Below are 17,456 nucleotides of genomic sequence, written 5' to 3' on the forward strand. Positions count from 1 at the left end.
CATTCCAATCTGTTGAAAGGGCCTCGACGGGACGGCGATCGGTTGCATAAGTCCGGCGGGCATTGTCGGCGACGTTTTTCGTCGCTGGCAGTCACGGCAACTCCGAACGTAGTGGGTGACGTCGGATGTAAGGCGTGGCCAGAAGTACTTCGCCTTAATTTTTGCAATAGTGCGAGCTGTGCCGAGATGTCCGGAAGACGGGTCGTCGTGTTACGCTTCCAAAATTTCGTCACGAAGGTCTGCGGGGATGACAAGTAGATAATTCGTTCTTGTTCCGGGGCTAAAATTCTTCTTCGCGAGGACGGAGTTTTTGAGGCTGAATGCTGGTAAGTTCCGCTTGAAGGCTCTAGGCACGGTGACTTTTCGTCTTTCAAGGTAGTCGATCATTACGCGCAAGTCCGGGATTGGCACGCTGCTGGGCGGCTAGGTGGCTCTCCGTAACAACCCCGAAGAACGCGCTGTCTTAATCGGAGGCTTGTGGTGGTGGGTCGACAGGGGCGCGGGACAGGCAGTCGGTGTCGGAGTGTTTCCTGCTGGATTTGTAGACGATTGTAACGTCGAACTGTTGCAGGCGCAAACTCCACCGCCCAAGACGGCTAGAGGGGTCCTTCAAATTGGCGAGCCAACACAGCGTATGGTGGTCTGTTACAACCTTGAACGGTCTGCCATACACGTATGGGCGAAATTTTGAAATGGCCCATATAATTGCCAGGCACTCTTTTTCGGAGGCAGAGTAGTTTTTCTCCTCCTTCGACAGACCACGGCTGGCGTAAGCGATTACGTTTTCGCACCCGCTTTGCTTTTGGACAAGGACGGCACCCAAGCCTATATCACTGGCGTCCGTGTGTATTTCCGTTTCGGCGTTTTCGTCGACATGAGCGAGCACGGGCGGGCTTTGCAGGTGTTTTTGCAGCTCGCAGAATGCCTTTTTTTGGTCGTCTTCCCAGCTGAAAGGGGTGCTATCTGTCATGAATGGGCCTAGGACCAGCTAGAAAGTCACGAGTCGGTAATGCGTGCGCAAGTAGGGATAGCTTTATGCGTGGAAAATGAGAGCAGAAGGTAAGAGAGTAGCGGAAACACAGAGCGGAAACGAGACTACAGGAAAGAGCGTTAAATGCGGTAGCAGGCTAACGAAAACTGTTCGCTAAAGAGAGCAAGGGAGGAAACGTCCTACATGGTCAGGATGCGCAGCAGTCCAACGAGGTCTCCTCACGAAGTGCGTGGGATCGGCCGATGCACCACGGCGCGGCTTGCTCGTTGAGGAGTCTCACGTCACGTCGGGTCCGGACACGGGACAGCGGCCGGACGTCAGGGACCGTGCACTGTGGTTGACGGCTCGATGGCCCAGCGGCGGTTGTGAGCCGGTGTTTCCCCGAACCGCGCTCTCTGGCCCAGCGCGCCACCCGATCCAGGCACGGGCCACCAGACAGACTTCGGTAACCGGACCAGCGGCCGACGGCTCTCCGGCGACAGCAGCGGTTGAGACCCTGGCTTCTAGCTCCAAGCGATCACAGGGCCGCGCTCACTCGCCCAGCGCGTCAACTGCGTCCGCTGAACCCTTGCTGATTCGATTCTTCTGCAGGCTCCGCGCGCTCCTCGGCCCTCTTCTTTCTCCTTCACGGGCACCTCATCACACAACCCCGGGTTTAAGAAAGTTGTTGTGAAGCAACAACTATTCTACAAAAAGAAGAGTCATTTGGAGACGCGGAGAAGTTCTGGGGAAGCACGATAAGTCCACAGTTCACGGCAGCACGATCAGTCACAATGGACACTTAAAACGCGAAATGGATGCACAATAGTATGGGGAAAACACTAAAATACGCGGAAAACCACAGTGACTAGTAAAACAACAAACGTGAAGAACACACTACTAAATACACGAGGGGGATTTGGATTCTTAAATTCTACTCATGTAGTCAGCCCCTACATTTTCGGTGCCCTTGATAAACTCGACAGTGAAAGAGTACTCTTGAAGTATCAAGCTCCAGCGTAACACTCTGCTGTTCACGTGCTTTTGCTGATTGCAAGTACTTTAAGGGCTGGTGGTCACACTGTATAATAAAAGGCTTCCCATATAAATAAATATGGAATTTGTTCACCGCCCAGATCAGAGCCAAGCACTCGCGCTCAATGGTTGAGTAGCGCGTCTCTCTCGGCAACAGGTTGCGGCTCGCGTACGCGATGGGGTGTAAGACATTCTCGCACCCCCTTTGCAAGAGAACCGCCCCGAGGCTCGTGCTTGAAGCGTCTGTGCGTAGTATGAAGGGCTCAGTGAGGTCCGGAGCTTGCAAAATTGGTGCAGAGGCAAGTTGAGTCTTCAAAGTGTTGAAAGCTTGTTCTTTTTGTTCGCCCCAGCATACAGTGTTGCTTTGCCCCTTTTTGGTCAGGTCGGTTAGTGGTTTTGTAATAGCGGCATAATTGGGAATGAATTTCCGGTAGTACCCGGTTAACCCCAAGAAAGACTGCACAGCTTTTTTCGTTCTTGGTCGTCTAGAGCCCAAGACCTTGTCCAAAGTCTTCAAAAGGGGTTTCACTTGGGAGTCCCCGATGCGGTGTCCTAAAAAGGAAATGGTGCGCTCTCCGATTTCGCACTTGCTTGGCTTGATCGTCAGGTTGGCATTTTTTATTCTTTCAAACACTCGACCCAGTGTGTCCAAGTGCTCTTGCCAGGTGTCCGTTGCCACGATTACGTCATCGAAGTAGTGGTGGACGTTTTTCAACCCACCTAGCACAGCTCGCATTAAACGTGCAAAGACGGCTGGGGCGGTCTTTATGCCGAACGGCATATACCGGAAATGGTACAACCCCGACAAGCTCGAAAACGCGGTCTTCTCGCAGCTGTCAGCACTCATGGGCACTTGCCAATAGCCTTTGGTAAAATCGAACTTTGAGAAGAATTTCTTCTTCCCAGCGAGGGCAAGTACGACGTCTATGCGCGGAATGGGCTCGCAATCGGAGACAAGAAGTTTGTTAAGCTCTCTAAAATCAATGCAGAGCCGAATGGTACCGTCAGGTTTCTTTATAGCCACCAATGGCGCATTGTAAGGAGACTGCGATTTTTCAATGATTCCCATCGCTAGCATGTCTTGAACTTCTTTTTCAATCGTCTCATGAAGTGCAAGCGGCAGTGGATACTGAGAATCGTGTACAGGCTTGTCAGTCGTTAAATTCAATGGGCAGTGTACAACGTCTGTTTTTCCGGGCAGGTCAGAAAAGATCAAGCCATACTTTTGGATTACTTCATGCACCTGAGCCCTCTGCTCAGCATTGAGTTCAGGTGAGAGCTTGACATCTTCGCAAGTTTGCGTCTGACGAAGCGGAAGTGTGGGAAGGCTGTCGGCCGATGGTGGGTCGTCGAGATCATCTGGGGTAGCCGGGACGTCGTCAATTGTTGCGGCAACTGATGCTTGCGACGGTGGCGAAGACGTCCTTTCTTCGTACAGTTTCAACATGTTTACGTGGAAGACCTTCCTTTTGCCACCCAGGCTGATCTCGTAGTCCACGTCGTTTTTCTTCCCGGTGATCTCGAATGGCCCCTTCGACTGCATCAGCAATTTGTTTGAATCAGTTGGGAGCAAGATAAGAACCTTGTTTCCAACTGAAAGCTTCCTCGGGCGACTTTTCCGGTCATAGTAGTCCTTTTGTTTTTCTTTCGCTTTGCCAAGTTGCTCATGGGCAATTTTACACGTCTGCTCCAGTCGGTCTCGTAGATCGACGAGGTATCCGTAAGTCGTCCGAACCTCACCATTGAGGTCATCTTTCGTCCACAGCTCCTTGAGTACAGTCAAGGGCCCTCGCACATGTCGACCGTAGATGAGGTCGAAAGGGGAGAAGCCCAGGCTGGCTTGAGGTACTTCCCTGTAGGCGAAAAGAAGTGGCGCGATGTAGCGGTCCCAAGACCTAGGTTTCTCCTTGCACAGTATTTTTAGCATCGTTTTCAAAGTGCCGTTAAACTTTTCAACCAGCCCGTTCGCCATGGCATGATAGGGACTAGTGCGGAGGAGCTTGATTGACAGCAGTCGGCTGACTTCTCGCATCAACTCTGAGGTGAAGCTGACACCTTGATCGGTGACGATCTCCTTGGGGATACCGATGCGAGAGAACATTTCAATGAGGGCCTCTGCGACATGTGCTGAATCAATCGCTGGGAGAGCTACAGCGTCCGGGTATCGGGTCGCGAAATCGATGAGCGTCAGCACGTATCGGTTTCCTTTCTGCGACTTGGGGGAGAATGGGCCAACTACGTCAACAGCAACCCGTTCAAACGGCGTCTGGATTAACGGTGTGCTGACCAAGGGCGCAACACCGACTTTTCCCTTAGGCGTCGTTCGTTGACACCGGTCGCAGGATTTAACAAAGCGTTTTACATCTCCATGTATGTCAGGCCAGTAAAACTCTTGCAGGATACGATCGGTCGTTCTTCTGATGCCCTGGTGGCCCGCCATGATACTTTCATGTGCCACTCGGAGGATGGGTTCCCTCAGTTTCTTAGGAACGACAACTTGCTTAAACTTCCTGCCCGTGGCAAGGTGGTATTCCCGGTACAGGAGGTTGTTGGACTCAAAGAACGAATAACTCTGTCCGTTACCAGATGGAAAATCCTTTCCTAACTTCCGGAAGCAGCGGCGGAGGGTCGGGTCTCGCCGTTGCTCCTCAAGCAACTCTTGCCTTGTGATGTCGGCGCAGATGATTTTAGGTACCGGTAAAGGTGTAACCTGGGCCCGATCCGTGTTGGCAACAGCCGACACTAAAACATCTTCGGGTAGCTTTGAGGCTGTTGTGGCCAGTGCTGCGCTCGTGGCATCTTCGGCTTTGTGCTCCCAATCACGATCTGGCATGTGAGGTTCCCTCACACCTTGTACTTTCCCGAGCACGAGGTCGTAAATTGGCTGATCCATACAAGCAGCAGTAATCTCGCCCACAAAGTAGGGGGTTTGGACGTAGATGTTTGCCTCTGGGAGTTGCTTAACTGTTCCATCGAGGAGCAGTACCCGGTTTTTCCTGTCAGGTGGTTCTCGCTGACCAAGTCACGTCGGACAATGACGGTGTTACTGCCAGTGTCCCGAAGAACGGTGACGGGATTTCCGAGTAGTCGGCCTTCGACGACCGGCATTCCTTTCACTAGGAAGGCAGACTGTTGCTCAACGATGCCGCGAGGACACTTGTCGCTTGGGGACACTTCGTGTTTGACGTCAGCGAGTTCGGTGTGCTGCTGTGGCGCTTTCGGGGCTCAGTGATAGCACAAGCAGCAACCTGCTCTTTTCCACTGGGCCGATTTCTGCAGTTTTCAGTTTTATGACCGGAGCGACCACAGGTAGCGCATCGTGCCTGTTCTTTAGTGGAGTTACGGCAGTCTTGAGCACGGTGTCCTATGCGGTTGCACACAAAACATCTCGGTGGCGCTTTCTTTAGGGCGTCTGCCGCGACTTTAGCTGTATCCCGGCCGTCATCGGAGACCTTCCCGAGGTTCGACAAGTTTTGCGCTTCCAGGAAACGATCCGCCGCATCGGCTAGGTCGTTCAGCGTTTTGCACTCGCGTTCTTTCAAGAAAATCACGAGCTTAGGATGGCAGCAGCGGATGAATTGTTCCCCGATGATATGGTCACGGAGAGCCTCGAACGTTTTCTGAATGTTCGCCATCTCTATCCAATGGTCAAAATAACCGGTGAGTCTCGCTGCAAGCTGTTTTCCTGTTTCGCCATCCTCCGCCCGCGCTTTCCTGAATTTTTCCTGATAGCCTTGGGCTGTAAACCGGAAACGCTGAAGCAACGCCTTTTTTACTTTGCCGTAGTCAAGAGAGTCCTCCGCGGTCATTCGGCCAATAATGGTAAGCGCCTCTCCACTTAAGCACATGCTTACCGCAAGAGCCCATTTGTCTTGAGGCCATTGCTGCCCTGTTGCTACGCGTTCAAATTGTTGCAAGTACGCGTGCAAGTCGTAGCGCTTCTCGTCAAACAGAGGAAGCAATTTCTGCGGGTTGAACGCATTCATGGTGGCAAGAGCTTCATTTCCCGCGGCGGGATTAGATGGGTTTGCACCGCCCTCTTGGAGTCGGATTCGTAAAAGTAGCAGTTCTTTCTCCCTTTCCGCGGCTTCTGTTGCTCTTTCTGCAGCTTCCTTATCCCTTTCCGCGGCTTCTTTCACTCTTTCTGCGGCTTCCTTCTCCCTTTCAGCTGCTTCTCGGCTAGCTTCCCTCTCAGCGGCCTTTGCGGCACGCTGCTCAGCACGTTCACTATCTACCCAAGCCCTAAGCTCTTGACCCGAAAGCCCCAGCTGAGTTCCCGCAGCAATTAACTTCTCTATGTCCATGCTTTCCAGCCAACCTTACAAGCGCGTTCGCGGCTTACCGACTCCTTTCAGCGGATGTTAAGTATCCTGGCAGGCTCGCCACTTTTTGTCATGAATGGGCCTAGGACCAGCTAGAAAGTCCCGAGTCGGTAATGCGTGCGCAAGTAGGGATAGCTTTATGCGTGGAAAATGAGAGCAGAAGGTAAGAGAGTAGCGGAAACACAGAGCGGAAACGAGACTACAGGAAAGAGCGTTAAATGCGGTAGCAGGCTAACGAAAACTGTTCGCTAAAGAGAGCAAGGGAGGAAACGTCCTACATGGTCAGGATGCGCAGCAGTCCAACGAGGTCTCCTCACGAAGTGCGTGGGATCGGCCGATGCACCACGGCGCGGCTTGCTCGCTGAGGAGTCTCACGTCACGTCGGGTCCGGACACGGGACAGCGGCCGGACGTCAGGGACCGTGCACTGTGGTTGACGGCTCGATGGCCCAGCGGCGGTTGTGAGCCGGTGTTTCCCCGAACCGCGCTCTCTGGCCCAGCGCGCCACCCGATCCAGGCACGGGCCAGCAGACAGACTTCGGTAACCGGACCAGCGGCCGACGGCTCTCCGGCGACAGCAGCGGTTGAGACCCTGGCTTCTAGCTCCAAGCGATCACAGGGCCGCGCTCACTCGCCCAGCGCGTCAACTGCGTCCGCTGAACCCTTGTTGATTCGATTCTTCTGCAGGCTCCGCGCGCTCCTCGGCCCTCTTCTTTCTCCTTCACGGGCACCTCATCACACTATCTTTCGTCAAGCACGTGAGCGGCTCTGCAATGCGTGCGAAGTTTGGGACGAAGCGCCGGCAGTATGCGCATAGTCCAAGAAATCTGCGCACGGCCTTCCTATCTTTCGGCCTTGGGAAGTTCGCTATGGCTGAAGTTTTCGCCGGGTCAGGCAGGACTCCCGCGGCGTTCACGAAATGGCCCAAAAACTTCAGTTCCTCGTACGCGAGCGGCACTTTTCAGGCTTCAGCGTTAAAAGCGACATACGGATGGCCTCGAGTACCGACTGCAGCCTTGCGAGGTGTTCGTCGAAAGTCCGGGAGAATACCACAAAGTCGTCGAGGTATACGAGGCAGGTGTGCCACTTCAGGCCAGCCAGCACGGTATCCATGATTCTTTGGAACGGTGCTGCTGCTCGGCATAGCCCAAACTGCATCACCTTGAACTCGTACAGGCCGTCCGCGGTTTGGAATGCAGTCTTCTCTCGATCTCTCTCGTCCACTTCAATTTACCAGTAGCCTGTCTTCAGATCCATCGATGAGAAGTACCTCGCATGGCAGAGGTGGTCGAGGGCGTCGTCGATTCGTGGCAGGGGGTACACGTCCTTTTTGGTGACCTTGTTCAATCGCCGGTGGTCAACGCAGAATCTCAGTGTGCCGTCTTTTTTCTTCACGAGTTCGAGCGGCGGAGCCCACGTACTTTTCGATGGCTGTATAATGTCGTCGTTGAGCATGTCGTCGACTTGAGTCCGGATGGCTTCGCGCTCGTGTTAAGAGACGCGGTACGGTGACTGTCGGGTAGGTCGGGCTCCATCCTCGGTTATTATCCTGTGCTTCGCCAGAGGTGTTTGACGTAACTTTGAGTTCGACGAAAAACACTCGCTGTAGTGACGCAGCAATGCCAGTAACTTGTTCCTTTTTCTTGCGGTAGCGCTGGATTCACGCCGAAGGGGTGCGGAAGCTTGAAGATATCGTCGGCTGTGCGTTCAAAGTCGGCGACTGCTATCACGTCACTTGCTTGTTGCGTTTCTTCGACGAACGCAATTGCAGCGCCCTTCTTTAAATGCTGGTACTCCTCAGTAAAATTGGTGACCAAAACGTGGGATTTGCGCTGCCTAAACCGCGCAATGCCTCTTGCGACATACACACCTCGGTCAGGAAGCAACCTTTGGTCACTCTCCACGATAGCGTCGATGTTGGGAGCAGCACCTTCACAATAGACGGTGACCATCAAGTTTGCGCGGGGTGGCAGGGTGACGTGATCATCGGCAATCCTTACAGCTGCACGGTGTTCAGGGTTCGATTACGGCGTCATGGAGTGGTCGGAGGAAAAAGTTATCGACTTCGTCTGCAGATCGATTATTGCGCCGTTGTCCGCCAAAAAGCCCATTCCAAGAATTACGTCACGGGAGCAGATCGCAATGATACCGGAATCTTGGAAGAACGCGAACATCATCCTAATCCATAAGAAAGGCGACATGAAGGGCTTGAAAAATTACAGGCCGATAAGCTTACTGCCAGTCGTCTACAAGGTAATCGCTAACCGAATCTCTGCAACCTTAGATTTCAGTCAACCTAAAGAACAAGCAGGGTTCCGTAAAGGTTATTGAACAATGGACCATATTCACACGATCAGTCACGTGATAGAGAAGTGCGCTGAGTATACTGAACCCCTATATATAGCGTTCATAGATTATGAGAAAGCCTAGCAGTCATTCAGGCATTACGGAACCAGGAGGTAGATGAGCATTATGTAAGAATACTAGAGGATATCTACAGTGGGTCTAGAGATTCCATCATCATCCATAGGGAGAGCAGTAAAATACCTATAAGGAACATAAGCTTGATGTGGGCGAGTTGGTACATACTGCTAAAAATTAATCGGCGCTAAAACAGGGACGAGAGGAACACGTAACTCACAACCTATAAGGAAGGGTGTCAGACAAGGAGACACAATCTCTCCAATGTTATTCACAGCATGCTTACAAGAAGTATTCAGAACGTTGGATAGGGAACAGGTGGGAGTAAGGGTTAATGAAGAATACCTCAGTAACCTGAGATTTGCTGATGACGTTGCCTTGCTAAGCAACTCGGGGGACGAATTGCAAAGCATGCTTTCCGCACTGGACGAACAGAGTAGAACCGTGGGCCTGAAAATTAATATGCAGAAAATAAAGTAATGATCAATAACCTCGGGACAGCACAGCAGTTTGAGATAGGTGGCGAGGAAGTGGAAGTTGTAAGCGAATATATCTACTTAGCGAAGTTGTGACCCCAGATCCCAACCATGAGGCCGAGATAAATAGAATGATCAGAATGGGGTGGGGTGCATATGGCAGACATTCTCAGAAAATGAATAGCAGCCTACCATTGTCGCTGAAGAAGAAAGTGTATGACAGCTGCATCTTACTGGTACTCACATACTGGGGAGAAACTTGGAGGCTCACCAAGAGGGTTCAACTCAAATTGAGAACGACTCAGCGGGCAATCGAGCGGAAAATGATAGGCGTAACATTAAGGGACAAGAAGAGAGCGGAGTGGGTCAGAGAGCAAACTGGTGTTAAAGACATATTAGTAGAAATTAAGAAGAAGAAATGGACGTGGGCAGGGCATGTAATTCGAAGGCAAGATAACCGCTAGTCATTAAGGGTAACATTAAGAGTGGATCCCTAGAGAAGGCAAGCGCTGCAGGGGGCAGCAGAAAGTGAGATGGGCAGATGAGATCAAGAAGTTCGTGGGGATAAATTGGTCACAGTTGGCACAGGACCGAGGTAATTGGAGAATAATGGGGCGTAGATAGTCTGTGATGATGATGATGATGATGATGATTTACATATATATATATATATATATATATATATATATATATATATATATATATATATATATATATATATATATATATATATATATATATATATATATATATATATATATTTTTATATATATATATATACATATATATACAATATGTATATATATATACAATATATACATATATTGAGAGAGGAAAGCAGGGCAGCAGACCTAAGGCAGGGCGGCGTTTATTCCGGTGGTCTTTCTCCAGCAGGCAGCAGAACCAACATACTCCGATGACGATTAGGATTGCGCGAGACCAGGGATACGATGATGATACCAAACTGTGCGTGGGTTAGGCGATGCTGATGATAGTGTGTTCGGACACAATAGAGAGAATGACCACTCAAGCAATCAGTGCACAGAAAGTGCTCACACTAATTTCCCCGGCGGCTGAAGCGGCCATCCTGGCCGTCAAAGGGAGGATGATCTGCGCCGAAAGGGCTTTAGGCGCGACACATGAACAGTTTCGATGCCACGGCACCGTCGGTCCGCGACTCCACAAGTGGGAGCAACGACGTAGTTGACGGGAGATGTTCGCTGCAGTACAGTATAGGGACCAATGAAGCGCTGCATAAACTTTTCACTGAGTCCTGGCGCGCGGAGTGGCGTCGAAAGTAGTACCTCCTCCTCAGGGTTGAATGTAACTTCCCGGCAGTCGGCGTCATAGCGAGACTTGCGGTCAATTTGGCAGGACTCGGTGTTCAATCGTGCGAGGTTTCGGCAATGCGCTAGTCGAGAAACAAATTGGTCGGTGACGTTGGTTGTGGTATCCACGCGGCAGGAAAAAAAAAAGTTGCGTCTAGAATGGACGGTGGGTGGCGGCCGTAGACGAGATAGAACGGTGAAAATCCAGTGGTGCTTTGAACGGCGGTATTATAGGCGTATGTGACAAAGGGAAGTATGACGTCCCAGTTCCTGTGGTCGGGGTTGATATAGAGAGAAATCATATCCGATAGTGTACGATTGAACCGTTCTGTTAGCCCATTTGTCTGTAGATGGTAGCTCGACGTGGTTTTGTTGGCATTACCAGCAGCTTGGAGAACTTCCACAAGGACTGCTGACAGAAAGGTTCGGCCACGATCACTTAAAAGAGTACGAGGTGGTCCATGCCGTAAGAAGGTGGCTCGCAGAAAGAAATCTGCGACCTCAGAAGCGCAGCCGGTACGTTGAGCGGCAGTTTCGGCATATCGCGTCAAATGATCGACAGCGGTAACAATCCATCGATGACCAGTCGAAGTGAAAGGCAATGGTCCATACAGATCGATGCCCACAGCTTCGAATGGGGCAGAAGGACAAGGCAGCGGCTGTAGCGTACCGGCAGGGGCTGAGGTCAAGCGTTTACGACGCTGGCATGAAGGGCAGGACGCAACATATTTCGCGACGCTTGAGGAAAGGCCTGGCCAAAAGAATCTGCTTTTGATGCGGTCGTAGGTCTTGTAGAAAGCCAGATGGCCAGCTGTAGCGTCATCGTGGAAAACTTCGAAATGTCGGCTCGAAAACCGCGAGGGACGATTGGAACCCATCTGTTTTCGGTGGGGTGATAATTGAGGTGGTAAAGGGCTCCACCATGGAGAAGGCGAGATTTACTTAATTGGCGACGCGTTCGGCTGTTAGGTGGGGATTTTGAACAGTCGAGAAGGTCCAGTAGTCGTCGGCAGTACGGCTCGGCTTGTTGGAGAGAAACAATGTTTGGGAAGATATCTTGACCGGCGGTTTGCAAAGGGGCCATGGGCAAGGCGAGCGAAGTCATAGAGGGCGATGAGTTTCTTCGGGACGATTGCTGAGGGCAGTGGGCGGCCGGCTGTGGGCAACAGGAAAGAGCGTCGGCATCGTTGTGCTTTCTCCCCGACTTATAAGTCACAGTAAAGTCATATTCCTGTAGACGGAGTACCCAACGGCCAAGGCGCCCCGAGAGGTTTTTGAGGGAGGATAACCAACACAGGGCGTGATGGTCTGTTACCACTAAAAAATGGTGGCCATAAAAATAAGGACGGAATTTTCGCACGGCCCAAACAACAGCGAGACACTCTTTCTCAGTTATGGTGTAGTTCTTCTCAGCGGGAGTCAAAGTGCGGCTTGAATAGGCAACTACTTGCTCTGACGAGGAATCCGTACGCTGAAGAAGGACAGCACCAAGACCATGTCCACTGGCATCGGTGTGAAGTATAGTGGGTGCCGACTCATCGAAGTGGCAGAGCACTGGTCCCGAAGTTAAGGCTTGTTTCAGGGTTTCGAAAGCTTTTTCGCAGTCTTGGGTCCACACAAATGGAGTTCCGGATGTGAGTAATTTGTGAAGGGTTGATGCTATTGCTGCAAAATTTCGGATGAAGCGGCGAAAATAGGACGCCAAGCCCAGGAAACTTCGTAGCTCTTTTTGACGAAGAGGTAGGGAAAAATTGAGGACCGCATTGATCTTGTCTGGATCCGGACGTATACCTTCCTTGCTTACAAGGTGGCCCAAGACTTTGATTGAGGTACTGGCAAAGCGACATTTCTTGGTGTTCAGCCGTAAACCAGCATTGGCAAGGCAGGTGAGGACCTCATTCACACGTTGAAGGTGTTCAGCAAAAGTGGACAAAAAATGACGATATCATCTACGTAGCATAGGCAAGTCTTCTACTTCAAGCCATGAAGTACAGTACCGATCATGCGCTCAAAGGTGGCGGGAGCGTTGCAAAGTCCAAACGGCATCACGTTAAACTCGTAGAGGCCGTCTGGTGTGGCGAAGGCTGTTTTTTCTTTATCGGCTTCGGCCATGAGGATCAGCCAATATCCTGACCGAAGATCAAGACTCGAGAAGTATTCTGCGCCATGTAACGTGTCGAGAGCATCGTCATTTCGGGACATAGGATAGACGTCTTTCCGGGTTATTTTGTTAAGAGCTCGGTAGTCCACGCAAAAGCGCACTGAGCCATCTTTCTTCCGGACCAGAACAACCGGCGAAGACCAGGGACTGCCCAAAGGGCGAACAATGTCCCGCTGAAGCATGTCGTCCAGTATTTCTTGAATGATTTTGCGTTCTGCGGATGAAACGCGATAGGGACGACGGCGGACGATACAAGAGCCATCGGTTTCTATGCGATGCGTCGCTGCTGATGTTCGTCCAAGAGTGAGGGAATGGCTGTCAAACAACGCTTTGTGCTTGTTAAGAAGGGCGAGTAGTGATTTTTGATTTTCCTCGCTTAGCTCACTGCTGATGGTGGATGTAAGGCTCGAAGACGTAATCGCTTGCCCACAGGCATGCTGGGGCGATGCTATAGGGCAAAGCGCAAGACTGCCAACTTCATCGCTTAGAATAGAAGCAACCGTCGTGCCTTTAGGAAGCAAAATCGGCAAAAAGGCAATGTTTAGTGCGGCGATGAAAGCTGATTCCTGTTAAAAGTGAACGACGCAGGGCGGTATTATAACTCCTTTGCAAGCGAAGTTCGCAGCTGGTATGGCAAACAAATCTCCATCCGCGATACTGTGGCACGTTACAGAAAACACCGTTTCTTGGCCGGGACACAAGACACAATCTTCGGGAGAGACTACCCGCGGTACGGCAGCATCTGACGCACAGGCCATTTCTGTCTCGGTGAGGTGAATCGCAGGCTGGCGGCAGCAAATTACCGCAGACGACGCTGATAAAAAGTCCCAGCCCAAAATAATTTCATGAGAACATAGAGTCAGCACCGCACACTGTATGTAATGTAGGAGCCCGTCTATGCTAACCCGCACTGTACAATATCCAGAAGGCGGAATCGCATCACCATTAGCCCCACACAAGGATGGCCCGGCGTAAGGAGTTCTCACCTTCCTCAGACGTGAACATAACTGTGCACTAATAACTGACACACTGGCCCCAGTATCAACAAGTGCCTCAACACGCAAACCTTCCACTTCCACCAATAATAAGTTCCCCGGATGTTCAGGGGAGTTCTGGTGTCTTCGAGCAATGCAGTTTCCCCTCAAAAAACTGCAGGCGCTAGTTTTCCGAAGGGTGGTTATTGGGAAGTGAGGTAGGACGAAGAGGGGACACCGAGCGGCGGTAGGGCTATGGCGATCTGCGTCGTGTTGGAGTATCACGCTGAGAAAACTCAGGAGAATCACGAGGCGGGGAAGAACGGCGAATAGGAGGGTCGTATGTGCTTCTACGAGTGCCATAGGCAAAGCGGGCGCTATCTCGCTCATCAGGAGCGTACCCTCGGCGTTCATCCTGCTGGCGTCTTCGAAAAAACGGGAAATGTGGTCCCGAATTCCACAGCAGTAGCAAACCGGGCGGTCCCGAGGGAAAATTGTCTTGCTTGGTAACAGCGCAAATAAAACAGGACACAAAAGGAAGAAGGAACGGACACAGCGCTGACTTACAACTGAAATTTTATTGCGGTTGCCAGCGGTTTTCTAGGAACACTGGCAATAACAACAAAAAGGAAAAAGTAGAAAAGGAGAAGGAAAAGAAAAGTTTTTATACATGATAACATGAAAGGAGTAGATACATCACGTATTCCTTGGCGTGTCACGATAAGAATTTTGGGAAGGCAAAAACTCACAGTGGTCATGACGAAACGAGATAAGTACAAATGACGTAACAAAAATCATGGTCGCAATCGAACCGTGGGACAGGACTTTTCTTTTCCTACTCCTTTTCTACTTTTTCCTTTTTGTTGTTATCGCCAGTGTTCCTACAAAACCGCTGGCAACCGCAATAAAATTTCAGTTGTAAGTCAGCGCTGTGTCCGTTCCTTCTTCCTTTTGTGTCCTGTTTTATTTGCGCTGTTACCAAGCAAGACAATGTACCAACTCGCCCAGTCGTCTGTTTTGGCCCCGAGGGAAAAGCTGGCGGTCGGGGCGCACGTGCGCGTAGTACGCCTGGGCACCCAGAGAGGGGGCAATGGCCGTCAAATGTCCGGTAGCAGTCGAAAACGGAGGCACTTCCACGAACAAGAGGTGTTTTGAGGCGGCCTCTGCGTATGTCGTCACGTAAGAGGCAGGAGGAGTCGAATTTGCCGGTGGATACGCCGTCATGGATGCCAGTTCTTCCTTGATTAGATCCCGTAGCGGAGATGGGCTAGGGTGGCAGGTACCGTGTGGGAGACACGATGAGTTACAGTTGCCTAGCTCCTCACGAATGATTGCGCGTATCAGAGTTCGCAGATCTGTGTTCCCATCCAGACGAGCCGGCTCTGGCTGAAGGTGAACACACTGCAACTGATCGAGGCGTTGGCAGGTCTCCCGCACATCGCTGACTGTCAGGGGGATTGTGGATAGCGAGGGCGTTAAATGCAAATGAAGCAATGCCCTTCAAGATGTGCCGCACCTTATCGGCCTCTGGCATGCTTTCGTCCACCCGGCGGCAGAGGGCGAGGACTTCCTCGATGTAAGCCGCATATGTTTCGTCGGGACGTTGGACGCGAGAACCCAGGTTTTTTTTTGGCGCCATCGACGCGAGCTGACGGGGTGCCGAATGCTTTGCGCAGGCGCTCAGTAAAATCAGTCGAGTTCTCGATGGTTGCCTCGTTGTTGAAGTACCATGTCTTTGCGACCAGGTCTAGGTGGAATGGGACATCGCGCAGTTTAAAAGCATCATCCCACCGGTTAAATTGGCTGACGCGATTATACTGGTCCAGCCAATCTTCGACGTCTTCACCCCGAAGACGGGCGAAGGAGGGAGGGTCGCGCTGGTGGCCTGTGATCACCCAAGCCGACAGCGGTGGAGCGCTGCGTTCCGATGCGCTTTCTCGTTGCATCGTTGGCTCGCGTAGCGGGAGACGTCGACCGGAACGGAGCTCCAAAGGCGTAGCTGGGAGCGGCAGAGGACGGGGCCGAAGATAACTACACCACTTGTGAGAGGAAAGCAGGGCAGCAGACCTAAGGCAGGGCGGCGTTTATTCCGGTGGTCTTTCTCCAGCAGGCAGCAGAACCAACGTACTCCGATGAAGATTGGGTTTGCGTGAGACCAGGGATACGACGATGATACCAAACTGTGCGTGGGTGAGACGATGCTGATTATAGTGTGTTCGGACACAATAGAGAGAATGACCACTCAAGCAATCAGTGCAAAGACAGTGCTTACAATATATATATATATATATATATATATATATATATATATATATATGTATATAAAATAAAGATATATATAGATAGGAATAAGCTTACGCAGTTATGAACGTCAGTTATAAAAAAACACGGAATGTACTGGACCAAATAATAGTTTTGCAGCAGGTACAGATTTGTCAATATTATTATACACATCAAATAAATCTTTACATTTCCTTTTCAACAAACAGATTCAGCAGCAGCAAAAAGCTAGTTTGGGAAGTAGATTGACGAGGCGGATGACCCTGTGTTGACAGCATTAAAAAGACACTAAAATATACATTCTACCAAAACATCTTCACTTATGCCGTCAAAACCAAAATAGCAGTACTGTAAGCAAAGATAATCGGGGAAAAATGAGGAAAACACCAAAAAAACCACGAAAAACACTTCAGCCAAACCAGGTTATAGGGAACTGTAATATCCACCACGTATAGTTTGATATATGAAAGAGTTCGATATAGCCGCGACCGTTTATAACGAATTTGTTTGTTACGAGTTCGCATTACGCGGTAGCTCCCCTGCCAATCCCTCTTGAAGAAACAAACAAAAACATTTTGCCATTAGCTTACACAAAACAATCCTTTTATCGCTCGCCATAAAGGTACTTTCTGCCTTAACTGCCTAAATTACAAAAGGCGGTGATTTTTGTTTTCACCTTCGTTTTTGGCGGAGACGTCGTTTGCTCCAGTTCAACTCTGTGTCCTTCAATATCACACTAATACTGTCAAAGCTCATCGACTGGCGAAAGTGCTTCATCAACATTCGTTAAATTACCGAAGAGAATCAGGATGTCTCTTGTGACATTTTCAGTCTCTTCGGTGCTTTCAGCCTCACCACGTGCCATGTTATCTTTGACGCTGTCTGAGCCTGAGGGGCTCACAATGACGACAAAGTCATCGTTTACGCTCGGGAAATCCTCAAAAGACACTCCTTTCGGCACAACATCTGGAACGTTGGCGAGCGCTTTGTGTAGTTCGCCAAAGAAGCCGTCTCGGTCCAGACACGTTGACTGGATGTGCTCCATCGGCAATCGCGTGAGTCGGAAACTGTTGCGGAAGGCGTCAGGTGTCACATCGCTCTATGGGATGCTCAACACGTCAAACATCGCCAATTAGCATCTCACTCGCCTCTCCGAGACCAAGCATTTTGGTGGCAATCGTATGCGCGCCGATTTTTATATATCCGATGTGAACTTCGTCATAAGGATTGTGTTTCGCGTGTATTTTCGTAACGGATGTGCTTTTGTTCGATATATCGCATAATTGGCTCTATCTGGGTCCGTAGTTATCGGGTTTGACTGCAATGGTACATTGAAAACATCCTCTCAGGCGAGAAAAACAATGTTGTACCCAGAGCACAAAAGGGAAGCATTGTTGAACACTGGAAAAAAAACCTTGTTGACCACAGGGATAGTTGCAGGGTTTCATACAAGTTTCTTGTTTTACACTATAAGAGGAAAGAACCGTTCT

General features: G+C 50.5%; 1 protein-coding gene across 1 annotated transcript; it reads right to left on the reverse strand.

The window, feature by feature from the left end:
• Positions 1-1,692: 1,692 nt before the first annotated feature.
• Positions 1,693-17,011, reverse strand: LOC144165881 (uncharacterized). The gene is made up of 3 exons (XM_077695635.1): positions 16,762-17,011; positions 2,597-4,831; positions 1,693-1,715 (listed from the first exon to the last, which is right to left on the reverse strand). Exons 1-3 carry the CDS (start codon positions 17,009-17,011, stop codon positions 1,693-1,695), a joined length of 2,508 nt encoding a protein of 835 aa, XP_077551761.1.
• Between the last annotated feature and the right edge of the window lie 445 nt (positions 17,012-17,456).

Source organism: Haemaphysalis longicornis, unplaced genomic scaffold, assembly GCF_048455015.1.
Source record: "Haemaphysalis longicornis isolate Haplotype H1 unplaced genomic scaffold, Haemaphysalis longicornis Haplotype H1 scaffold_15, whole genome shotgun sequence".
NCBI classification, from domain to species: Eukaryota; Metazoa; Arthropoda; class Arachnida; order Ixodida; family Ixodidae; genus Haemaphysalis; species Haemaphysalis longicornis.